The 22456-nt window shown below is 39.4% G+C and overlaps 1 protein-coding gene across 3 annotated transcripts; it reads right to left on the bottom strand.

Moving 5' to 3' along the window:
- Positions 1 to 3249: 3249 nt before the first annotated feature.
- On the bottom strand, positions 3250 to 5435 carry LOC126762347 (sulfotransferase 1 family member D1-like). Of its 3 annotated transcripts, none has more exons than XM_050479055.1 (6): positions 5373 to 5435; positions 4370 to 4720; positions 4173 to 4305; positions 3774 to 4098; positions 3620 to 3689; positions 3250 to 3561 (listed from the first exon to the last, which is right to left on the bottom strand). In XM_050479055.1, exons 2-6 carry the CDS (start codon positions 4693 to 4695, stop codon positions 3426 to 3428), a joined length of 990 nt encoding a protein of 329 aa, XP_050335012.1. In that variant the 5' UTR covers positions 4696 to 4720; positions 5373 to 5435; the 3' UTR covers positions 3250 to 3425. The 3 variants fall into 3 exon arrangements, with proteins under 3 accessions (XP_050335012.1, XP_050335013.1, XP_050335011.1); XM_050479056.1 differs by having other exon boundaries at positions 4370 to 4698; XM_050479054.1 differs by lacking the exon at positions 5373 to 5435 and adding an exon at positions 5154 to 5269 and having other exon boundaries at positions 4370 to 4698.
- Between the last annotated feature and the right edge of the window lie 17021 nt (positions 5436 to 22456).

Raw genomic sequence — 22456 nt, 5'->3', positions numbered from 1 at the left:
TTATAAATTTCAAGTAATAACTCCATCTAATATGATTCCTTAAAAATGGCAAAACGTTAAGTTACAAATGCAATATCTCAAGAATTATCACATGTAAAAAGTTATGAATTATAACTGATAACTCTGTAACTGATGAACTGCTCATGTGCTGTCCACTTCCAGACCTAAGGACGAAGTTGGTGTCAGTATTTCGCAAAATACTTATTGAAAACAATCGAATGTATTTATTTCAAACCAACAGCATTAAATTCCTACGGAAAAGCACTATTTTCTCCCTAAGGTCCTATACACATTCACGAAAAGTAATATATGAAAGAAACTGATAAACGTTACATTACGAAAAAGATAGGTCAATTCTAAACATACAGTCATTTGGTCATAACAATGCTATATACATATATATCCCACTGATTGGATTTTAGTAAAATTTAGCAAACTATGTGTAGTTTGATCCAACATAAAAGATAGGATATACATATGTACATACATATATAAATTATATTAAAAGAAAACAGAATATGCAAAGTGCTCAAAATAAAAGAAAAAAAATGGTAAAATGCCAAATGATAAATTGATTACAGTACTTTTTTGCCTTTATTAGGAAGTAATTACGAGTGATCCAAGTAGATGTACTATTTCCAATGGCCTTTTTCGGCAGATCACGCGTGAGTGGTGTCAAGCTGTCACGTGTTACATTTCATCGTTTGGCATTTCATAATAAGGACTAACGCTTGAACGACGATTACAAATCGCTCAACTTTATTACGAAAATTCACGTTCTATAAAGAAAGTATTTCGCGCGCCTCGCTGAACTTATGGTCAACATAACCAGTCCACTGAGCGTACTATTCGAAACACCATCATCCATCTTGAGACCCTGCATTTATTATTGGATAATATTCGACCGAGTAGACTACGTCCCGAACGAAGTGAAGAAAATATAGCAGCCGTAGCTGCGAGTGTACACGAAGACCGTGGAGAGTCGATTCGGCGTCGTTCGCTGCAACTTGGACTTTGCGAATTTTACGTCGAGATCTTAAATTGAACTGAAACCGCTCGACCTTCCCAAGCGACATCGCTTCGCTCTATAGGCTTTTGAAAAGTTCCAAGAAGATCCGACGTTTTGGAGCCAAATTTTGTTCAGTGATTTCTGGCTCAATGGGTAAGTAAACAAGCAAAATCGCCGCATTTGGGACAAAGGCAACGTGAAGACATTCAAGAGCTGCCAGTTCATTTAGAAAAAACAACGGTTTAATGTGGTTTATGGGTCGGTGGAGTCTTCAAAATGATGCCGGTGAGAACGTAACCATCATTTTGGTTTCAACAAAACGGCGCCCTTTTCCCACACAAGGCAACAATCAATGGATTTATTGAGAAAACACTTCGGTGAGCAGATAATTTCACGTATTGAGCTGGTCGATTGGCCATAAAGATCGTTTGATAACACACCGTTAGACTTTTTCCTATGGGGATATGTAAAGTCTAAAGCCTATGCGGAAAATCCCGCTTCGATCCAGACCTTGTATCAAAATATCACGCGTTTTATTTGCCAACTACCAGCCGAAATGCTCGAAGGAGTCATAGAAAATAGGAGTAACCAGATGGATCATCCGCTACATTTGAAAAAGACAATCTCTAAAAAATAAATGCCAAAGAATGTTCTTTCGAATAATAATAAACATTCCCTTTAAAGTTAAAGTTTCTATGCTTTTTTTAAGTACGGAATCTTAAAATGGATCGCTCTTTATTTTCCATGCATTGAATAGTTTATCGTAAGAGTTTTAGCCACAGCAACGCGTGGCTGGATTAAATCATTCCAGAATATATGAATATTTAAAATTACAACGACACTGAATGTCTTTAAAAACATTAACAAAAAGGGAGGAATCTTCAAGCTCTTCTCTGTTCTTCCTTTCTCTTCATCGTGTCACATTGACGCCATATTCGTCATAGAAATCCTCAAGGATCTAATCTTCTTCTTCTTCTTCTTCTTAATTGGCGTAGAAACCGCTTAAGCGATTATAGCCGAGTTAACAACAGCGCGCCAGTCGTTTCTTCTTTTCGCTACGTGGCGCCAATTGGATATTCCAAGCGAAGCCAGGTCCTTCTCCACTTGGTCCTTCCAACGGAGTGGAGGTCTTCCTCTTCCTCTGCTTCCCCCAGCGGGTACTGCGTCGAATATTTTCAGAGCTGGAGTGTTTTCGTCCATCCGGACAACATGACCTAGCCAGCGTAGCCGCTGTCTTTTAATTCGCTGAACTATGTCGATGTCGTCGTATATCTCGTACAGCTCATCGTTCCATCGAATGCGGTATTCGCCGTGGCTAACGCGCAAAGGACCATAAATCTTTCGCAGAACTTTTCTCTCGAAAACTCGCAACGTCGACTCATCCGTTGTTGACATCGTCCAAGACTCTGCACCATACAGCAGGACGGGAATTATGAGTGACTTATAGAGTTTGGTTTTTGTTTGTCGAGAGAGGACTTTGCTTCTCAATTGCCTACTCAGTCCGAAGTAGCACCTGTTGGCAAGAGTTATCCTGCGTTGGATTTCTAGGCTGACATTGTTGGTGGTATTTACGCTGGTTCCAAGATAGACGAAATTATCTACGACTTCAAAGTTATGACTGTCAACAGTGACGTGAGAGCCAAGTCGCGAATGCGACGACTGTTTGTTTGATGACAGGAGATATTTCGTCTTGCCCTCGTTCACTGCCAGACCCATTTTCTGTGCTTCCTTGTCCAGCCTGGAGAAAGCAGAACTAACGGCGCGGGTGTTGAGGCCGATGATATCAATATCATCGGCATACGCCAACAGCTGTACACTCTTATAGAAGATGGTACCTTCTCTATTTAGTTCTGCGGCTCGAACTATTTTCTCCAAAAGCAGGTTGAAAAAGTCGCACGATAGGGAATCGCCTTGTCTGAAACCTCGTTTGGTATCGAACGGCTCGGAGAGATTTAGCTCGCCTTCGAACGGATGTTCTTAGGCTACCCAGAGGATACTTGGTCAAAGACCGGAAGTAGTGAGCTGCTTGAGCCATGTGTAAAAGAATCGTTTCTGGCCACTCCCAAGTGAATGGCGATCAGAGAACTTTCCTCACTTGCGTGAACTTCTACACATGACTCCATCCTCCTAATCACTAACGTATAATTCGCTTAGGAGTTGCTAATCAATGCGCCGCTGATCTCTTTAGAAAATGGATAAAACTGTACATATTGTTTAAAGAATTAGCTTACATATATACATACATATGTAGTACATATATTTATATTTCAAATAATAAAACATAATATAAATGAAACTGAGTTCCTTTGAAAAACCACAACACAAACTGCACGAATCCTATGAAGCTAAAGTCTGAACCATCGTTTGTCCTCCTCCAGTTCATCTTTTTACATTTTAATTGGCATCCTTGGAGTCGTTAGGTATCGCCGAAAATATCGGCTTCACTAACATTAAATTGGCTAAGGAATTGCTCAGACCAGTCATTGATACGCCGCTGATTTCTCTCACTCAATTCATCTTTGTAGCTGCCAACTATGCCACGACGCATAAATCTGCAACAAAATATTTAATCTTTATAAAACCGTTTTAATTTCTTCTTGCAGTACTTACTCAAAGTCGGTAGCCACAGTCCTTTGACCAGAACCTTTAATTATTTCCGTTGGATTCGTTTGATGATTTGCTTCGGATGTGAATAGCAGTTAATGGAATTTTTTAAATGTGTGTGGAATCAAAAAATATTCAAATGTAAATAACACTGCTTTACCTTTCATATTTTCGAATGACAGGTGCTTCAATAGCTTCTCCATCTGCTCTTCAGTCAAAGCGGGTTTCTCCAAAAACACATTCAAACGCTCCAAAACTCCCCGGAGATGGCGTTTCATTTCCTCAAAGGTGACGAAAAATACATTCGGCTCGGTGCGCATTTGCCACATGGTGAAAACGTGAGGCCAAAAAGGAGTATAAGTTATATTAGCATTTAAGAAGTCATTAAGAAAATCCTCCTCGTCGCCTTGGTAGGCGCCCTTGCCGCGTATAAAGTGACTGAAGGAGATCAAAACATCTTTCGGGTTGCGAGCACAGTAAATTAACTGACAAGGGGCGTATGAATTACTATAAGTTGATTGTAATAGTTCTTTTTGTATTGAAAATTCACTTTACTCACCTTCACCTTCTTTTGCCAAATTTGGCGCGGCAATAAATGCGGTGGCAAATGAGATTTGATACATCGTGGCGATTTGAGCTGTTCAGCCAATGTTACGCTGTCTTCGTACCTTGGATCATATAACATACTGATGCTGGAAATGTGATGAAATATTACAATTTTTTAGTTGCATAATACATATACAAAAATTCACCTACTCCATGTAGACGCTGCGCTTTAGCAAATGCGCTCGACTCGCCTCTTCATAGTCCAAGTTATTAAGTAGCAACCAAGCGGCTTCCTGCATCCAAGTTGTCCCACATTTCGGAAAGGTGACTATGAAGACATCATCATTTCTCACTTCGAACTGGTAAATTCGCGCAAAAAAGTCCTTAAATTTGGGGGGCGCTGTGAACCAAGTTGCAGCCCAATTCCACCTGAGGGGTATACAATCGCCATCAGTCGACACTCTAATTACTTTACGCCTTTTTGTACCAGTTATTGGATCATCGGGCATAGTTTTATTTGGTGCGATATGCAGCATTATCTAAAAAATGTGAAAACGATTCCTAAGAATGGACGAATTTTATTAGCAGCTTATTTTGGAGGTAGTACACTCGAAGTATTTCTATATCCTGCACCGACCCAAGTTGCATGACAGCCGCATTTACTGATTTTCGACCACAGTCAAATTGAGGCACTTGGACTAATCTCAAAAAATATATACATATGTAGATATTAATAGTGATCTAGAAGAACGTTACTCTACGAAAACTTTATTTTAGTGAAGCTCGTCCGTTGGTCGTCAGAGTGTAATTATTTTTCGTGTCACCTTTCATTATCTTTGTTTATCTATTATTTAAATGAATGTGAATGATAGCTATCCCAGATGCTTTGCCGATGTATGTAATTCCTGCGAATAATTAGTCAATGGCCTTCTTTACGTCAGCTAACAAATCTGCATCTCGTCCACCTAATATACCACACAATTTTGAAACATACACTAAGAAATTCCATATTCTACGTTTCTGTGGCACACTATTAATTTTTCCCCTGATGGTACTCGTATTAGCCCGATTCCGCCTTTTGTTCAATGCACCAACTGCGTCATATTATCTAGTATAATTTAAACGAAATCCAGTTTGGTGTAAGATTCTACAATAGCTCCAGTTTCATAGCTGGAGTTGTGTTTTAGAGACAAATCACTCACTTTATAATCACCTTTTGTAACTATTCTTTATGGAGGATTTTATTATTTTTTGAAAATGTTCTCACAAATTTACTATATATGCAGTACAGCCGAGCGTTAGTTGCAAATTTCATTACACCATGGGATGGAGTCATGTGTAGAAGTTCACGCAAGTGAGGAAAGTTCTCTGATCGCCATTCACTTGGGAGTGGCCAGAAACGATTCTTTTACACATGGCTCAAGCAGCTCACTACTTCCGGTCTTTGACCAAGTATCCTCTGGGTAGCCTAAGAACATCCGTTCGAAGGCGAGCTAAAGTGAGAAGGCGAAACATTCCCTACAAGGGTTGTGCGCTGGGTTTGGGACCCGCCACGTAAAAAACACCCCCAGTGAAGAGCTACAACCAGCCTTGGATGAGAGACCCCCCTTTTGATGACGACCATGGCAAACGAAATAAGGACTACGAATTGAGGGCATGCACCTGGAATGTCCGGTCCCTTAATTGGGAAGGTGCCGCTGCCCAGCTGGTTGATGTCCTCGTAAAGACAAAGGCTGACATCACCGCCGTCCAAGAAATGCGATGGACGGGACAAGGACAGAGACGAGTAGGTCCTTGTGACATTTACTACAGTGGCCATATAAAGGAGCGCAAGTTTGGTGTAGGATTCGTGGTGGGAGAGAGACTCCGTCGCCGAGTACTATCATTCACTGCGGTGAATGAACGTCTAGCCACAATCCGCATCAAAGCGAGGTTCTTCAACATATCGCTGATTTGCGCCCACGCCCCGACGGAAGAGAAGGACGATGTGACCAAAGATGCCTTCTATGAGCGCTTGGAGCGCGCTTATGAGAGCTGCCCCCGCCACGATGTCAAAATCGTGCTTGGCGACTTTAACGCCAGGGTGGGCAAAAGAAGGTATATTTGGCACTACGGTCGGTAAATTCAGCCTCCACGACGAAACATCCCCAAATGGGTTGAGGCTGATTGACTTCGCCGGGGCCCGAAATATGGTTATCTGTAGTACTAGATTCCAGCATAAGAAGATTCATCAAGCTACCTGGCTGTCTCCGGATCGAAAAACTACCAACCAGATCGATCATGTTGTGATAGACGGAAGACACGTCTCCAGTGTTTTAGATGTGCGTTCGCTCCGAGGTCCTAACATCGACTCGGACCACTATCTTGTTGCAGCTAAGATTCGCACCCGCCTCTGTGCAGCAAAAAACGCGCGCCACCAAACACAAGGAAGGTTCGACGTCGAGAAGCTGCAATCACAACAGACAGCCGAACGATTTTCTACTCGGCTTGCACTCCTGCTCTCTGAGAGCACTCGTCAACAACTCGGTATAAGGGAACTGTGGGACGGCATTTCAAACTCCTTACGTACAGCTGCAACCGAAACCATTGGTTTTCGGAAAGTGCAAAAGAACAGCTGGTACGACGAGGAGTGCCGTGTCGCAGCGGAGAGAAAACAGGCTGCCTACCTCGCAACGTTACGATCGACCACTACACGTGCGGGATGGGATAGATACCGAGAGTTGAAGAGGGAAGCGAGACGCATTTGTAGACAGAAGAAGAAAGAGGCTGAAATGCGTGAGTACGAAGAGCTTGATAAGCTGGCCGACAGGGGTAATGCTCGAAAATTCTACGAAAAAATGCGGCGGCTTACGGAAGGTTTCAAGACCGGAGCGTATTCCTGTAGAACCCCCAAAGGTGATCTAGTCACTGATGCCCAGAGCGTACTTAAATTATGGAGGGAACACTTCTCCAGCCTGCTGAATAGCAGTGAACGCACAACACCAGGAGAAGGAGAACCCGATTCCCCAATCGATGACGATGGAGCAGACGTTCCATTACCCGACCATGAAGAAGTTCGAATAGCAATTGCCCGCCTGAAGAACAACAAAGCGGCAGGGGCCGACGGATTGCCGGCCGAGCTATTCAAACACGGCGGCGAAGAACTGATAAGGTGCATGCATCAGCTTCTTTGTAAAATATGGTCGGACGAAAGCATGCCCAACGATTGGAATTTAAGTGTGGTATGCCCAATCCATAAAAAAGGAGACCCCACAATCTGCGCCAACTACCGTGGGATTAGCCTCCTCAACATCGCATATAAGGTTCTATCGAGCGTATTGTGTGAAAGATTAAAGCCCACCGTCAACAAACTGATTGGACCTTATCAGTGTGGCTTCAGACCTGGCAAATCAACAACCGACCAGATATTCACCATGCGCCAAATCTTGGAAAAGACCCGTGAAAGGAGAATCGACACACACCACCTCTTCGTCGATTTCAAAGCTGCTTTCGACAGCACGAAAAGGAGCTGCCTTTATGCCGCGATGTCTGAATTTGGTATCCCCGCAAAACTAATACGGCTGTGTAAACTGACGTTAAGTAACACCAAAAACTCCGTCAGGATCGGGAAGGACCTCTCCGAGCCGTTCGATACCAAACGAGGTTTCAGACAAGGCGATTCCCTATCGTGCGACTTTTTCAACCTGCTTTTGGAGAAAATAGTTCGAGCCGCAGAACTAAATAGAGAAGGTACCATCTTCTATAAGAGTGTACAGCTGTTGGCGTATGCCGATGATATCGATATCATCGGCCTCAACACCCGCGCCGTTAGTTCTGCTTTCTCCAGGCTGGACAAGGAAGCACAGAAAATGGGTCTGGCAGTGAACGAGGGCAAGACGAAGTACCTCCTGTCATCAAACAAACAGTCGTCGCATTCGCGACTTGGCACTCACGTCACTGTTGACAGTCATAACTTTGAAGTCGTAGATAATTTCGTCTATCTTGGAACCAGCGTAAACACCACCAACAATGTCAGCCTAGAAATCCAACGCAGGATAACTCTTGCCAACAGGTGCTACTTCGGACTGAGTAGGCAATTGAGAAGCAAAGTCCTCTCTCGACAAACAAAAACCAAACTCTATAAGTCACTCATAATTCCCGTCCTGCTGTATGGTGCAGAGTCTTGGACGATGTCAACAACGGATGAGTCGACGTTGGGAGTTTTCGAGAGAAAAGTTCTGCGAAAGATTTATGGTCCTTTGCGCGTTAGCCAGGGCGAATACCGCATTCGATGGAACGATGAGCTGTACGAGATATACGACGACATTGACATAGTTCAGCGAATTAAAAGACAGCGGCTACGCTGGCTAGGTCATGTTGTCCGGATGGACGAAAACACTCCAGCTCTGAAAATATTCGACGCAGCACCCGCCGGGGGAAGCAGAGGAAGAGGAAGACCTCCACTCCGTTGGAAGGACCAAGTGGAGAAGGACCTGGCTTCGCTTGGAATATCCAATTGGCGCCACGTAGCGAGAAGAAGAAACGACTGGCGCGCTGTTGTTAACTCGGCTATAATCGCTTAAGCGGTTTCTACGCCAATTAAGAAGAAGAAGATGGAAGTAGGCGATAAGAAACTAACGAGTGCATTTGCATGTATATTGTGCCCGGCCTAGATTGTTTACTAATTAAGAATTCATATCAAGATCAACGCACTTGAGCTTTTATTCCCATTAATTACAGCACAATGCAATGGGTTACATAGTAGGGATGCACAATTTTCGAATTACTTTTTATAATTTCGAATATCATTTATTTTATTTAACAATGTTTGTAAATAAATCAAATATATAAAAAAGTCTGCAAAAAGTTGTGGAGCTCCTTTTATTCTTTTCTTTTCAAATCGAATTGAAAATCAGAAAAACCTGAAGTGATAGTTAGTTCTTTTTGAAATTGAAGAATTTTATCAAATCGAAGAGTGAAACAGAGCTTTAAAATATACCATCAAAATTGTTGCTCACAAAGTTAAATTTAAATAAAAAGGATTTCCGGTGGTTGTAATCAGATAACACTAACTCAAGAACTTGCGAAACTGCTTACATTCTAACCGATTTGTGGGAAAGCTTTGCACTTCCATATATTCATATATGAAGGTTACGTGAAATAACGGTAGTATTTAAAGATATTAATCTTTATTCTCATCTTAAATAAAAGCCGTTGTGAATTTCTACATTAATTCGAATATACTTGAACAAATTATTCCCGCTTTTTGGCACACCCTTTACTAGGCGTTCCTCAATATTATTGTGAATGTATTTATACACGTCAATGAGGAGATCGACGCATTTTAGTAGCCTGAGTGCTTAAATACTATGCGAAGGGTTTGTGTTCTAAGACCGAGCTTAACTCGTATATATTATATTATCTTTCTATCTAAAGGCTATACCACACTTCATCACGAATCTACTGATATTCTAATTGATTTGTGGGAAACCGGTGCTCTTACAAATATGTAGATCATATGAAGTAACGGTAGTATTTAAAGATTATTAATCTTTATTCTCATCTTAAACAAATGCCGTTTTGAATTTGAGCAATAGTTGAAACAGAATCTGAGCCCAAAACTTGCATAATTATACGGGTATGTTCAGTGCTTATGACAAGATATCACAATTTTAGACAGAAGACTAATGGTATTGTTACGCAGAGATGCTTGATCAATTTGCAATGGAGAAAAAGACGACGAAACGCTACGAAATCGTAAAATATTTGAATGTTATGACAACTTAAGCAAATACCAATTGAACTTCCATACACGTAAATTAAGAAAAAAACATGCTCGGACTTCGAAAATGTTTAAAAATTTGTAAAGAACCTATAAAGGGGATCAAAACAACTCGGAGACAAATAAGTATGTATTATATTTTCGTTTCGACTTGCATATACATATGTGATATTAGTATTTTCATTTGCTCAGCTTATAAATTGTCTTACTTAATCAATCGATTGGGTATAAAAACTTCAAGTTGAACTCTTAATATGCCCACGTGAATGTTATGCACAATGTTATGTATTTAAATAATCAGTTGCGAAATTATTATAGATTTCGTAGCGTTAACAACACTGCATCCCATTTATAATTACTCGCAATACAGGGTTTGTCCGGAAAGTAATAGGACTGAGTCGATTTAAAAAAATTATTGAACCAACCGTTACAATTCTTTAAAAACTTTCAAAATAGGCTCCTTCTGCGTTGATGCAATGATGCCAGCGCGATTTCCAAGCATTGAGGGCATCACGGAAGGCATTCTCCGGAATTGCCCTAAGAGCCGAGGTGCATGCTGCTTGGATCCCCTTTCACCGGCCTTTTCAGGCAAGGAAACAAAAACACGGGGCTGTAGGGCGGCTGCGGAAGCGTTGGGATGCCGGCCTTGATTAGGTAGGATGTGTGAGCCGGGGCGTTGTCGTGGTGCAACTTCCAAGCGGCTGCGATGTCTTGTCGGACCCGATTGACCCTTCGTTTGATTCTCTTGAGGACTTTCACTTAAAACTTGGCGTTGACGGTTTGTCCAGGGGGAACAAATTCATGGTGGATGATGCCATTGATGTAAAAAAAAAACAATGACCATCGTTTTCACTTTGGATTTGATCATTCTTCCGGTCTTCATCAGCGACCTCTTCCTGATTCTCCCAAAAGACTTGGTGCCACCGAAATACACCATTTCTTGCATCTGGGTAAATCTGCTTGATCATATCAAACGTCTCTGTCGCAGATTTACCGAGTTTCACACAGAACTTAATCGCGTCTAAAGAACTTTGCATTTTCGGCTTGCACCACTCACAGAAACAGGTCGCGCGAAAATGTTTGTCCTCACTCTCCAGATGCTCGGAGACAACTGACCAGCTGCTCGTTCGTTAGCTAGGAACGCCCTCTACCGAATCCAGTCGGTGCGCACGCTATGAAGTACAGTCGTCGCGGAACAAAATCAGTCCTATTACTTTCCGGACAAACCCTGTAAGTCAAAAAGAGATAAGATAACCACTTGTTTGTTCAGCTTACCCAACACAGAGTGCAATGGAAGCTCACCCCACGCAAGGCACTGTCAGAAAGTTTTTCCGTAGTTTCGATATTTGTTTTGGGTATGGGTTTTACTTAGTATTTTTTGGTTATGCAACTTAAAATATTTGTGAAAGTACGATGACAAATCGAACAAATTTGCCACTTGTTGTTGCAGCCGTCAAAAGAAATGGAAAACTAGAAGATATAGTGCCGCTTGCCCCGCTCGTTGTGACGAGTGTATGTTTTTAAAAATTACAGAGAATTATTGTATGTTTCATAACAAGTGAATTAAAAAATATCCCGCCGACCAAAGTTACATTTTTTTGGCAAAATCCTTTTTGATACTCTAACAACCAGTTGCTACAGAGTATTATTATTACAGTTTAGACATAGGATTATATATATATATATATAAATGATCAGGGGGACGAGAAAAGTTGAGATCCGGGTGACTGTCTGTCTCTTCGTCCGTCCGTCCGGCAGTGCAAGCTGTAACTTGAGTAAAAATTGGGATATCTCGATAACTTGCTAGTAGATGAGCGTAATCAAACCACTGCCACGCCCACCAAACGCCATTAAAGTAAACTTATAAAGTGCCATATGTAAGCACTAAAATAACATATGGAACTGTAATTTGGTACAGAGGATTGCTGGAGCAAGGGACACCTGTTGGCTGAAAAGTTTTAAAAACATAGACGTGCTATAGACAAATTCGCTAATTGCAATTCTTATAAGAACTGTTACCGACAGGGTGAAAATGGATGAAGTCGAATGATAACCCCATAAACCGATACTGTTAAAAACGACTTAAGTCGCCATAAATCTATAACTAAATACACTAGATACATTTAATTACACCTCCAAGATGATATGAGAGGGCTTTAGAGGAGCCGGTATACAAATTGAACGCTGGGCGTGGCACCGCCCACTTATATGTAAAATGGCATCGTCTTCGTCAACTTTCGGTTCTGCTGCCATTTTTTTCGTGTCTGAATAAATTGATCGAAAATGTTTCTCAGTTTTTTGTCTTCGATTTCGGAACATTACAAACAGCGTTTCTATCATTTTTGATGGCTTTGTCAAATCGAATGAATGAGGTAGAGATAGAATATCACATAGGCAAAAATCCCCCCTTCCCGCACTGCGTTTTATTGTTGGTTGGTAACGAGACGAAAAAAGAGCAGACAAGATTGCAGTAGCAAGAGTTGTGAGGAAATCAGTTGGTCATTTTACAATATTGGGAAAATCTTTTCCAAAGTCTTCAAAGGCGAAAATAAAATATAAAATGTTTGTTCGCCTTCAAATAAAAAAATTATGGATCGCGATATTTTCTCAAAGTTACTAACAAAGGAGGAGAAAAAAGCCTGGAATAGTTTTAAGGTAGTAGTGCAAAATTTTCATGGAAACCAGCTGATCACTGGCATGACAAATTTATCCGACATCGGATGTAGAATGTTTCTAAAAGTACATGGTACACTTTCATTTATCAAAGTGTACACAAAAAATTCATGAAAAAAAACGATTTTGCCATTATGGATACACACATGGAAGTACGCTCCTGTTTACTATAATTGAATTACGACATAACTTGTTTAAAGTTGAATTATGATTTTTATTGAGTTGAATTTTTCCATTTTTTTTATACATTAAAGAAATTACAGAACATTTTTTATTCTTATTCTTGCTTTAAGGAATAAAAGCAAAAAATGTAAGACGGTATGTATAACTCATGTGCAAAAATGCTGTTGACCGGTTTTATATCTACACTAATATAAAGAGGAAAGATTTGTACCTATTTATGTATGTTTGTAATGAATAGGCTCAAAAAGTACTGGGCCGATTTAAAAAATTCTTTCACCAATAGAATGCTACATTCTTCCAATTTNACATAGGCTACATTTCATTTTGAAAAAATTAGAGATCCTTGGTAAAATTTGAACAATGTAACCGAAGGTGTAGAAAAATGAGTCTTAAAATGTCTTTCGTCGAATGCGCTGCCGAAACTATTAGCGATAGAACAAAATAATGTACAACAATATTGAAGAACATTATAATGTCTACAAAAAACTCCGCGGTAGCATATGTCTAACTATTGTAGTTATGTCACTACAACAATTTTTTTTATTTTAAACATTAATGAAAATGCTAACCAAATTCAAACCATGCTATTTAAGTGTTTATATTAATGTGTATTTCAACTCAAAGAATACAGTACAGCCAGTGGAAACACCGCCAGCAACAAAATTAACATTGACGAGTTTTTCTCAACTTTCGTCAGTGATCCGTTTACGAGAACGTCAATTCGGAAATATGATATTATACATGCAATGCATCGTCGAAATTATCGTTACTACGATTCCTCAAGTGCACGCGCAATGTTAGCTGCCAAAAAAAAATACCGATGTTGTTGACTTAAACTATGTAGAAGATTCAAGGTCAAATTCCGACTTGCGCTCATACAAATCGATTGATCGTCTTGACAATGAGGACGACGCCATGAACTATCCAGTGGTATTTCTAAATTTTTTGGAGGGGCTTGGTATGACACCGCATTATTTGCGTCTCAAAGTAGGATCGGTCGTTATTATGTTTCGCAATCATCAATAACGAAACTGTGTAATGGAAACTGATTTGACCCACATATCGAACACAAAAAATGCTTGATTCTACGAATTCCTTTGAGTTCATTTCAAAACACATAATTTCTCGCAGGACAACGGCTGCGGGGTCAGCTAGTATAGTACATAGGTTGCTATATATATTTCTGGCCTAATAATGTAAATAGGCATATTTATCAACGAAAATGTTTTTTTTTTTTTTTTTTTTTTTTTTTATTTTATTTTTTTTTTTTTTGTCGATTGCTGTTTTGTTTCGGGCTCATACGCATAGATCCATTATTCGTCACCTGTGACGATCTTATAAATGTCTTTTAAAGCACCTCGATCGTATTTTTTCAGCATTTCTTTACACCAATCCACACGAGCCTTTTTTTGAGAGATTGTCAAATTGTGCGGAATCCAACGAGAACAAACCCTTTTTACGGCCAGGTGTTCATGCAATATCGAATGTATGCTGGTGGGAGAAATGCATAGGCATGCCTCTATCTAAAGGTATGTTATTACGGTCTTGCATTATCAGTTCACGTATGGCATCGATGTTTTCTGGCATAACGGCTGTTTTTGGACGACCTTCACGGAATTCGTCTTTGAGCGAGCGTCGGCCACGATTGAATTCGTTGTACCAGTTTTTCACAGTGCTATAGGATGGTGCTTCATAGCCATACAAAGATTTTAGTTCATCTTGTCGTGATAATCCACGTCGAAAGTTGTGAAAAATGATCGCACGAAAATGTTCACGAGTTAATTCCATTTTCTGGCCGAGATGAATTTTTTAATTCCCTGTAAATAAAACGATTTTTCAATAAAACAATTTTGAAATGTCAGATTGCACCTGGCAATACTTACTGTTGCCCTAGGCCAGAATATATATAGCAGCCATCGTATAACGTTGTGGACGGTTTCACGTACACACTTTATTACAAACATTGTCAACGCCAAGATGTAATGCTTAGTGATGTGCTCTACTACTAAGCAAGGCCAGGGCATCATGGGAAATTTTCACACTTTCGAAGATGATTTCAAACTGGAAGGATCTTCAGAAAATTAAAGGTGCGCTAAAAACAGCAGGATCAGCACGAATCCGTTATTATCGAATATGTAACCACCAACAATATGGTAGACGTATCCAAAATACATGCTATATGTAAACAAAAGGTTAGAGCATTGGATCAAAATTAAGGATTCAATATAATGTAATTATTTTGGTCACGACCCCTTATGAAGGTGGGAAGCAAAAAAACACAAACAAGACCACTTTTCCATCTCATCCAGTCTAAGATATCAATTTATTTTTGTAATCCTCGAAATCAAGTGGATTTTTCAATACAATCAACGTCAAAAAAGCCCACAGAAATTTAAATTCATAGTCATATCTTTCTGCCAGAGCGATACTATTACTATATCGAGGTGATATTAAAGAGGTGGTTACACTTAATACAGGTTGTAGTAAAAATATTTGTGTCCACCGTGGAAGAGTTACAAATCATTAGAGTAGTTTTAGTTGTAGATTGGGATGGTCACTAGGATTTGGTTGCTTTGAAGTGCTTTTATAAGGAATTTAACTTATACTTTGTTAGATAAATATACCGAAGACATTGCGAATTGCAACTGGGTTGAGGAAAATATAAGGTAAAGTACTTTTTCTATATTAAAAAAGTGTTTGAACTAGAAAGATTCAAAAATTACGCCTTAGCTATAAATACAGTTCTCTTTTATTCGCTTCTGTCCAGGTATATTATTTTATTAAGAATATCCAAACCTGTTATCGTCCCCGTCATAAAGTTTCACTATCCCATATATTTATTGAAATGCTCGGAGTTTGAACATCACAAACAATTTATTTCTAATTACCACAACAAAGCAACCAATTAGGGCAATTCTTAACGCTACAAAAAGTTAGAGTTCATGTCAAGAATTTAGTGCATTTGGTTGTTCCCTGATTTCCGCTTAACATTTTTTAATTCCATTTTTATTTTTTTTTTTTCTTATTCCAATTTAGTCTTTCCTTTTTGATATTGAAAAACTTCAAGTCACTGATTTAAACATTCTTCATTATGTTCCAAATCGCTAGCATTTCAGCTACTGAGGAGGCGCTGCAACTGCATCAGAAATATACCGAAAATCCGACTACTCACGCGGCGGCACGTAAAGAAGGCGAACAGTGAAACGATTAATGTGTTGCAATTAATGTTGGCAACACTGATTACGCCGCTATCACAGGTGGCTGGCAAAGGCGGTTGCACAAGATGCAATTGATATCATATATGTTACTACCCTACGGCAGTTCGTCTATGCGAAATTTCAACTAGTCGTCATGCCTCGGACGAAGTATTGATTAGAAGTTCATCATTCAACGTTTGAATGAGTCTGCCGATGATCTAAATATACATACATATATATATTTAGGACCTTGCCTCTCCGCTGAGGTGCGCGGCCGTTCGTCACACAGCGTTCGGCTCTCAATTCTCGGCCATGTTTATTCATGAGTGTTGTTTATTCTCACATTTTGTCGACTCATTCCGATTCTATCAAACAGAGTATTAACCAGCATAATTCATGTAGTATTTCATAATTTCCTTAAATAATAGGAATGGTTTTGCAGCGTTATGTGTGGCATGCAACGCGCATTTTCTAAAGTACCGAAATACTACATGGATGTTTTCATGTACTTTTACCACCTTGCAGCAGGGTGTTTCACACATGAGTCACCACAAATTTCCTTACTTCACCCTCACCTTGAAAGTGTTTTCTTCTAATGCGGATATGCTCAACCGTCCCTTACACTAGGCACATAAAGATATACGTATTTACTAGCTTATAGGAAGATATTGAACATCTTTAAGGCGTTTTGATGGATGTTGCTACATGCGGCAATGCGAGAGACTGCATGTAATCAGTTCGGCTTGAAAATGCAACATATGCGCCTTGAAGGTGGTGGATGCGCTGTAAGTGTGTGCCACATATGGATATGTATTTAATGCCGCAAGGAACACTGCAAAGTTTTCGTCTACTATGTGGGGGTGCAACTGCTGAAGTTGGAGGGCGACGTGCTGTGGCCCACGTCGAATTAATCCTCAGCAATCACCTCAAAAGTCATCAAACATCATCAATTTAATCATTGCAATCAGCGAAGGACGAAGTAACGGATGTTAGAGTGGAGTGACTGAACGGGATTGACGGGGTCGTCGTGACGCCTTAACTGCACATGAGCCTAACATTTCCTTCCTGTATAGGGTGGGCAGTCTTTACGCCCACACATGCAGTGGTCAGTGGTTGGAGCCCTGGCAAATGCGATGAAAAATTGCAAGTCAATTCCTATAAGGCAAACAAGTGTTGATGCACGTACTTACATTGTATAGTACATATGTATATACATATGTAAAATATGTGGGTGAGTATGAGATGGGCTCGTAACCTCGTTCCACCTAGTTGACTACCATTGTACATTGGCAAGGCGGCAAATCGAGTGGGAACAGGAAAATAATTAAGCAACGCGACACAACCGCCAGCCACCCATCTCATTTGCACACACACTAACAAACATGCATTAAGCAAGTGATGCGCTTTTGTTGGAGTTAGAAAAATACGTGAGTGGCATAACTGCCTACGGAATGCTGACAAGTGTCTGGTGGCCACCTCGGATAGAAAAAGGATATTTAATCGAATTTCGACAGCTATTTCTTATTAATATTTTTTCCGCAAGAACTTTTATATTCAATGCAGCTAGGTATATTCATTTTATTGGTTTCGTTTTCCAAATACCAAAATTGTGGTTCTTGACATTTATAATTAATTCGCCGTGGTTTAAGATGTCAAACACACTTTGGAATGGAAAATGTAAACCGATCAAGGATAGTAAGGTCCATATTTATTCAACAGCAGCGATGATGTCAAATCTATGACTTGCATATATTCCTTAGTCTCTTAACGGTACCCGAGTCACGACATTTGTACTCGTATCATAGCATTTCTTCATCCATTAAACAAAAAAATGTATTATATCATTTTAAAGAACACGGAATGTCGGAACGAAATTCGTAATGTGTTTCCGTCTCTTATATATAACTTGAAAAATTATTCATAGATACTATATCTCGCAGAGAAACTTGTTTATCTTGGCCCTCGATTAGTTGATATTAAGTCATACTTCTAATCGATTCTCAATCACCTAAAATTCAAAAATATTTTATTTAACTCTGAAAACAATTAAGGAAGAATTATCTCCTGAAAAAAGTTATCACTCTACTATAAAAAATTGCGTTTCAAAATATCAAAATTTAAGATTAAATATAAGTATCTGCAATGTATATATTTATGACTTTCTGCGAATCTAACAAAAATATCGCCCACATCCTATATTCACAAACTACTTTCCCATAAACATGCCTGAAATTCATGGGAAAGTGATCAGTAGGTCTTCTGACAATTTATAGCAATACGAATATGTTGAGCTTCAGTATTCTAAAAAAAAGTCTCTGTTCATATTTAAAAAGGTTTGTAATTTTTTTAAAGAGTTATTATAACCAGTAACCTGTATAGGGTTGTGTACATATAGTATAAATGATCGGGATGACGAGACGAGTTGAATTCCGAGTCACTGTCTTTCTGTCCGCCCGTCTGGGCAAGTGGTAGCTTGAGTAAAAATTTAAAATGGGCGAAATCAGACTACAAACACACTACTTCCCATACAACACAATTTTAAGTTCTATCTGAATCTTTCACTTTCCTATACCCAAATCAAGAACCAAACAATGTATTCGGATACAACTTTACACGAATAGTGATTAAAGCCACTGACTAAAAATTTCCAAGTCCTGTCAGATATACTATTGAAATTCGAAAAAAGAAAATCCTCGAAATCGCGAGAGTTTAAAATATTCGGTTACATCCAAACTTAGCCCTTCAGTACTCGTTGTACGTAGAATTATTTCTGGAACAGTCATCGCTGTTTAAGTAGTACCGAAAAATATTATTAGATATTCTTTAACCATCAGACCAGATCTGATGATATTGTGCATTTCTGCAGTTAGGAATGACACAAGTATTCGATAAGTTATATCGGGTGATTTTTTAAGAGCTTGATAACTTTTTTAAAAAAAAAAACGCATAAAATTTGCAAAATCTCATCGGTTCTTTATTTGAAACGTTAGATTGGTTCATGACATTTACTTTTTGAAGATAATTTCATTTAAATGTTGACTCATGTGGTTTAAAAGATGGCGCTACATGCCACACAGCTCGCGATTCTATGGCCATTTTGAGGGAAAACTTCGGAGAACAATTCATCTCAAGAAATGGACCCGTAAGTTGGCCACCAAGATCATGCGATTTAACGCCTTTAGACTATTTTTTGTGGGGCTACGTCAAGTCTAAAGTCTACAGAAATGCCAGCAACTATTCCAGCTTTGGAAGACAACATTTCCATATTCCGGCCGAAATGCTCGAAAAAGTTGCCCAAAATGCAGCCGCGGTCAACATTTAAATGAAATTATCTTCAAAAAGTAAATGTCATGAACCAATCTAACGTTTCAAATAAAGAACCGATGAGATTTTGCAAATTTTATGCGTTTTTTTTTTTTAAAAAGTTATCAATAAAAAATCACCCGATATTATATGATACATTGTTAGCAGAGTTTAAAATTAGGAAACGCTATTTTAAAATGAATAATTCACTTATGTGTTATCAATATATTCTTTTTATGCCGGAATGGTTTTCTAAAATAACATTTTTCTTACATGAACATACATGTGCACATCATCATAGCTCAAGAACACCTATTGAAGCCTCATGGGTTTAGCGATGCTTAGGTAAATGTTTTGGTGATAATGTAACTATGGCTTGTACCAGAGTAGGAATCAAATATTTTACTAAAGTGAGCTAAGATTAAGCTAAAAAAGGCGTTGAAAATCCCATGATACTAAAATACCACTTAATCAACATCTTACCTAAACAAACGTTCTAAAAATCGCAGAAAAGAGAACTTTTCCCAAATAAAAGATTGTGAATTTTATTCACTTCTTCGCAAAGATGAAGTGACAACTCCGTATATGCAGAAAACTAATACGAAATAGACCCTAAAAACTGGTACTAGCCACCGAAACATTGTTAAATATTGATTTGGAAGAAGGTGGAACTGGAGAAAAGAATTACTTGTTGAACTGTGTTACTTGTATCACAAATCTGGTAATATAAATATAATATATGTATATTATAATATACACATATATGCGTACAATTCTGGCAAATTAACAATTTTTTGCTTTCATACAAGCTATACAAATACATTAGTAATTAAAAAGAGATTTTTATGTTTAACATACAAAAGTCTATTAGTGAAGAGCACATTAAACATATCCTACAAAGGTAGGTGCAAACATGACTCACTCCGGCGGGGGACTGTCAGCGAGCGCTGCGCTTAACTGTTAGAAAAGTATCTGCACACATTCAATTTCCGGTTAATTGTGCTGTCTGCAACTAACGAGTCTGATGTCTGTGCGTGGCTGCATCCGTTTCCGTTTCCGCTGCTTTGAGCAGCAAATCGACTAACTCTTAACTTTTCATTCAGCTCTTTATTTTCAACAGTTCAAATAAGCACACGACAGGTAACTGAGATTAAATTGATGTATGAGAGTGAGGAATGAAAGAAAAACTAAAAATAACTTTATCGAAAGCTCACATCATAGATGCGCTGGAATTGTGGAGGTGAATATTGAAAAACTACTTTAAAATAAGTAAGGAAGGCTAAGTTCGGGTCTAACCGAATATTTTATACTCAAGCAATTTCCAACGCCTTGGAGTTACTTTCAGGAGTTCTTAACAACCACCAAAAAAACAAAATGGAAAATATTATATTACAGAGGTCCACATCTGAGAAGTTTAGCTATGGGCGCGAGCAAACAGGTATAGCAAGTCCCTGCACGATATCTTAGTTTTCACTAAAGCTAAATTTGTTAATCTCCTTTCGTTCTATTATTGATCATAACCGGCAATATTGACAGATGATCTTGATTCTGACTGGTCTAAATTGATAGGAAGAATAAATAAAATAAAACCCACATCCCTGAAGAGATGTGTAGTTCCGTGTTGTCATTCTAATTTTCCAAAGCAAATGGGAGGATGGAGTCATGTGTAGAAGTTCACGCAAATGAGAAAAGTTCTCTAATTCACTTGGGAGTGGCCAGAAATGATTATTTTACATATGGCTCAAGCAGCTCACGACTTCCGGTCTTTTACTAAGTATCCTCTGGGTAGCCTAAGAACATCCGTTTGAAGGCGAACTAAAGTGAAAAGGCTAAATATCCCCTCCACAGGGTTATGCGCTGGGTTTTGAAAACTAATCGGCAGCCTCGGATGTGCATCAGCTTCTTTGTAAAATATGGTAGGACGAAAGCATGCCCAACGATTGGAATTTAAGCGTGCTCTGCCCAAACCACAAAAAGGGATACCCCACAATCTGTGCCAACTACCGTGGGATAAGTCTCCTCAACATGGCGTATAAGGTTCTATCGAGAGTATTGTGTGAAAGATTAAAGCCCACCTTCAAAAAACTGATTGAACTTTATCAGTTTGGCTTTAGGCCTGGCGAATCAACAACTGACCAGATATTTACCATGCGCCAAATCTTTGAATAAACCAATGAAAAGAGAATCGACAGGCACCACATCTTCGTTGATTTCAAAGCTGCTTTTAACAGCACGAAAAGGAGCTGCTTTTATGCCGCGATGTCTGATTTTGGTATCCACGCAAAATTAATACGGCTGTGTAAACTGACGTTAAGCTACACCAAAAGCTCCATCAGGATCGGGAAGAACCTCCCCGAGCCGTTCGATACCAAACGAGGTTTCAGACAAGGCGACTCTCCATCGTGAGACTTCTTCAATCTGCTTCTGGAGAAAATAGTTTGAGCTGCAGAACTTAATCGAGCAGGTTCAATCTTTTATAAGGGTGTACAGCTGCTGTCAAACAAACAGTCGTCATAACTTTGAAGTCGTAGATAATTTCGTCTAGCCTACAACCAGTATAAACACCACCAACAATCTCAGCCTGGAAATCCAACGCAGGATATCTCTTGCCAACAGGTGCTACTTCGGACTAAGTAGGCAATTGAGAAGTAAAGTCTCTCTCGACGAACAAAAACCAAACTCTATAAGTCACTCATTATTCCCGTCCTGCTATATGGTACAGAGGCTTGGACGATGACAACATCTGATGAATCGACGTTGCGAGTTTGCGAAAGAATCGTTCTGCGAAAGTTTTATGGGCCTTTACGAGTTGGCCTCGGCGAATATCGCATTCGATGGAACGATGAACTCTATGAGATATATGACGACATTGACATAGTTCAGCGAATTAAAAGACAACGGCTACGCTGGCTAGGTCATGTTGTCCGAATGGACGAAAACACTCCAGCTCTGAAAATATTCGACGTAGTACCCGCCGGGGGAAGCAGAAGAAGAGGAAGACCTCCACTCCCTTGGAAGGACCAGGTAGAGAAGGACCTGGCTTCGCTTGAAATCTCCAATTGGCGCCACGTAGCGAAAAGAAGAAATGACTGGCGCGCTGTTGTTAACTCGGCTATAATCGCGTAAGCAGTGTCTACGCCGGTAAAGAAGAAACATAATGTTTTCTTTACTGAAGAGGCG

The sequence above is a fragment of the Bactrocera neohumeralis genome, chromosome 6, assembly GCF_024586455.1.
Source record: "Bactrocera neohumeralis isolate Rockhampton chromosome 6, APGP_CSIRO_Bneo_wtdbg2-racon-allhic-juicebox.fasta_v2, whole genome shotgun sequence".
Taxonomy (NCBI): Eukaryota; Metazoa; Arthropoda; class Insecta; order Diptera; family Tephritidae; genus Bactrocera; species Bactrocera neohumeralis.
The sequence above is the reverse complement of the archived record's forward strand: the minus strand, read 5'-3'. Positions and strand labels throughout refer to the sequence as shown.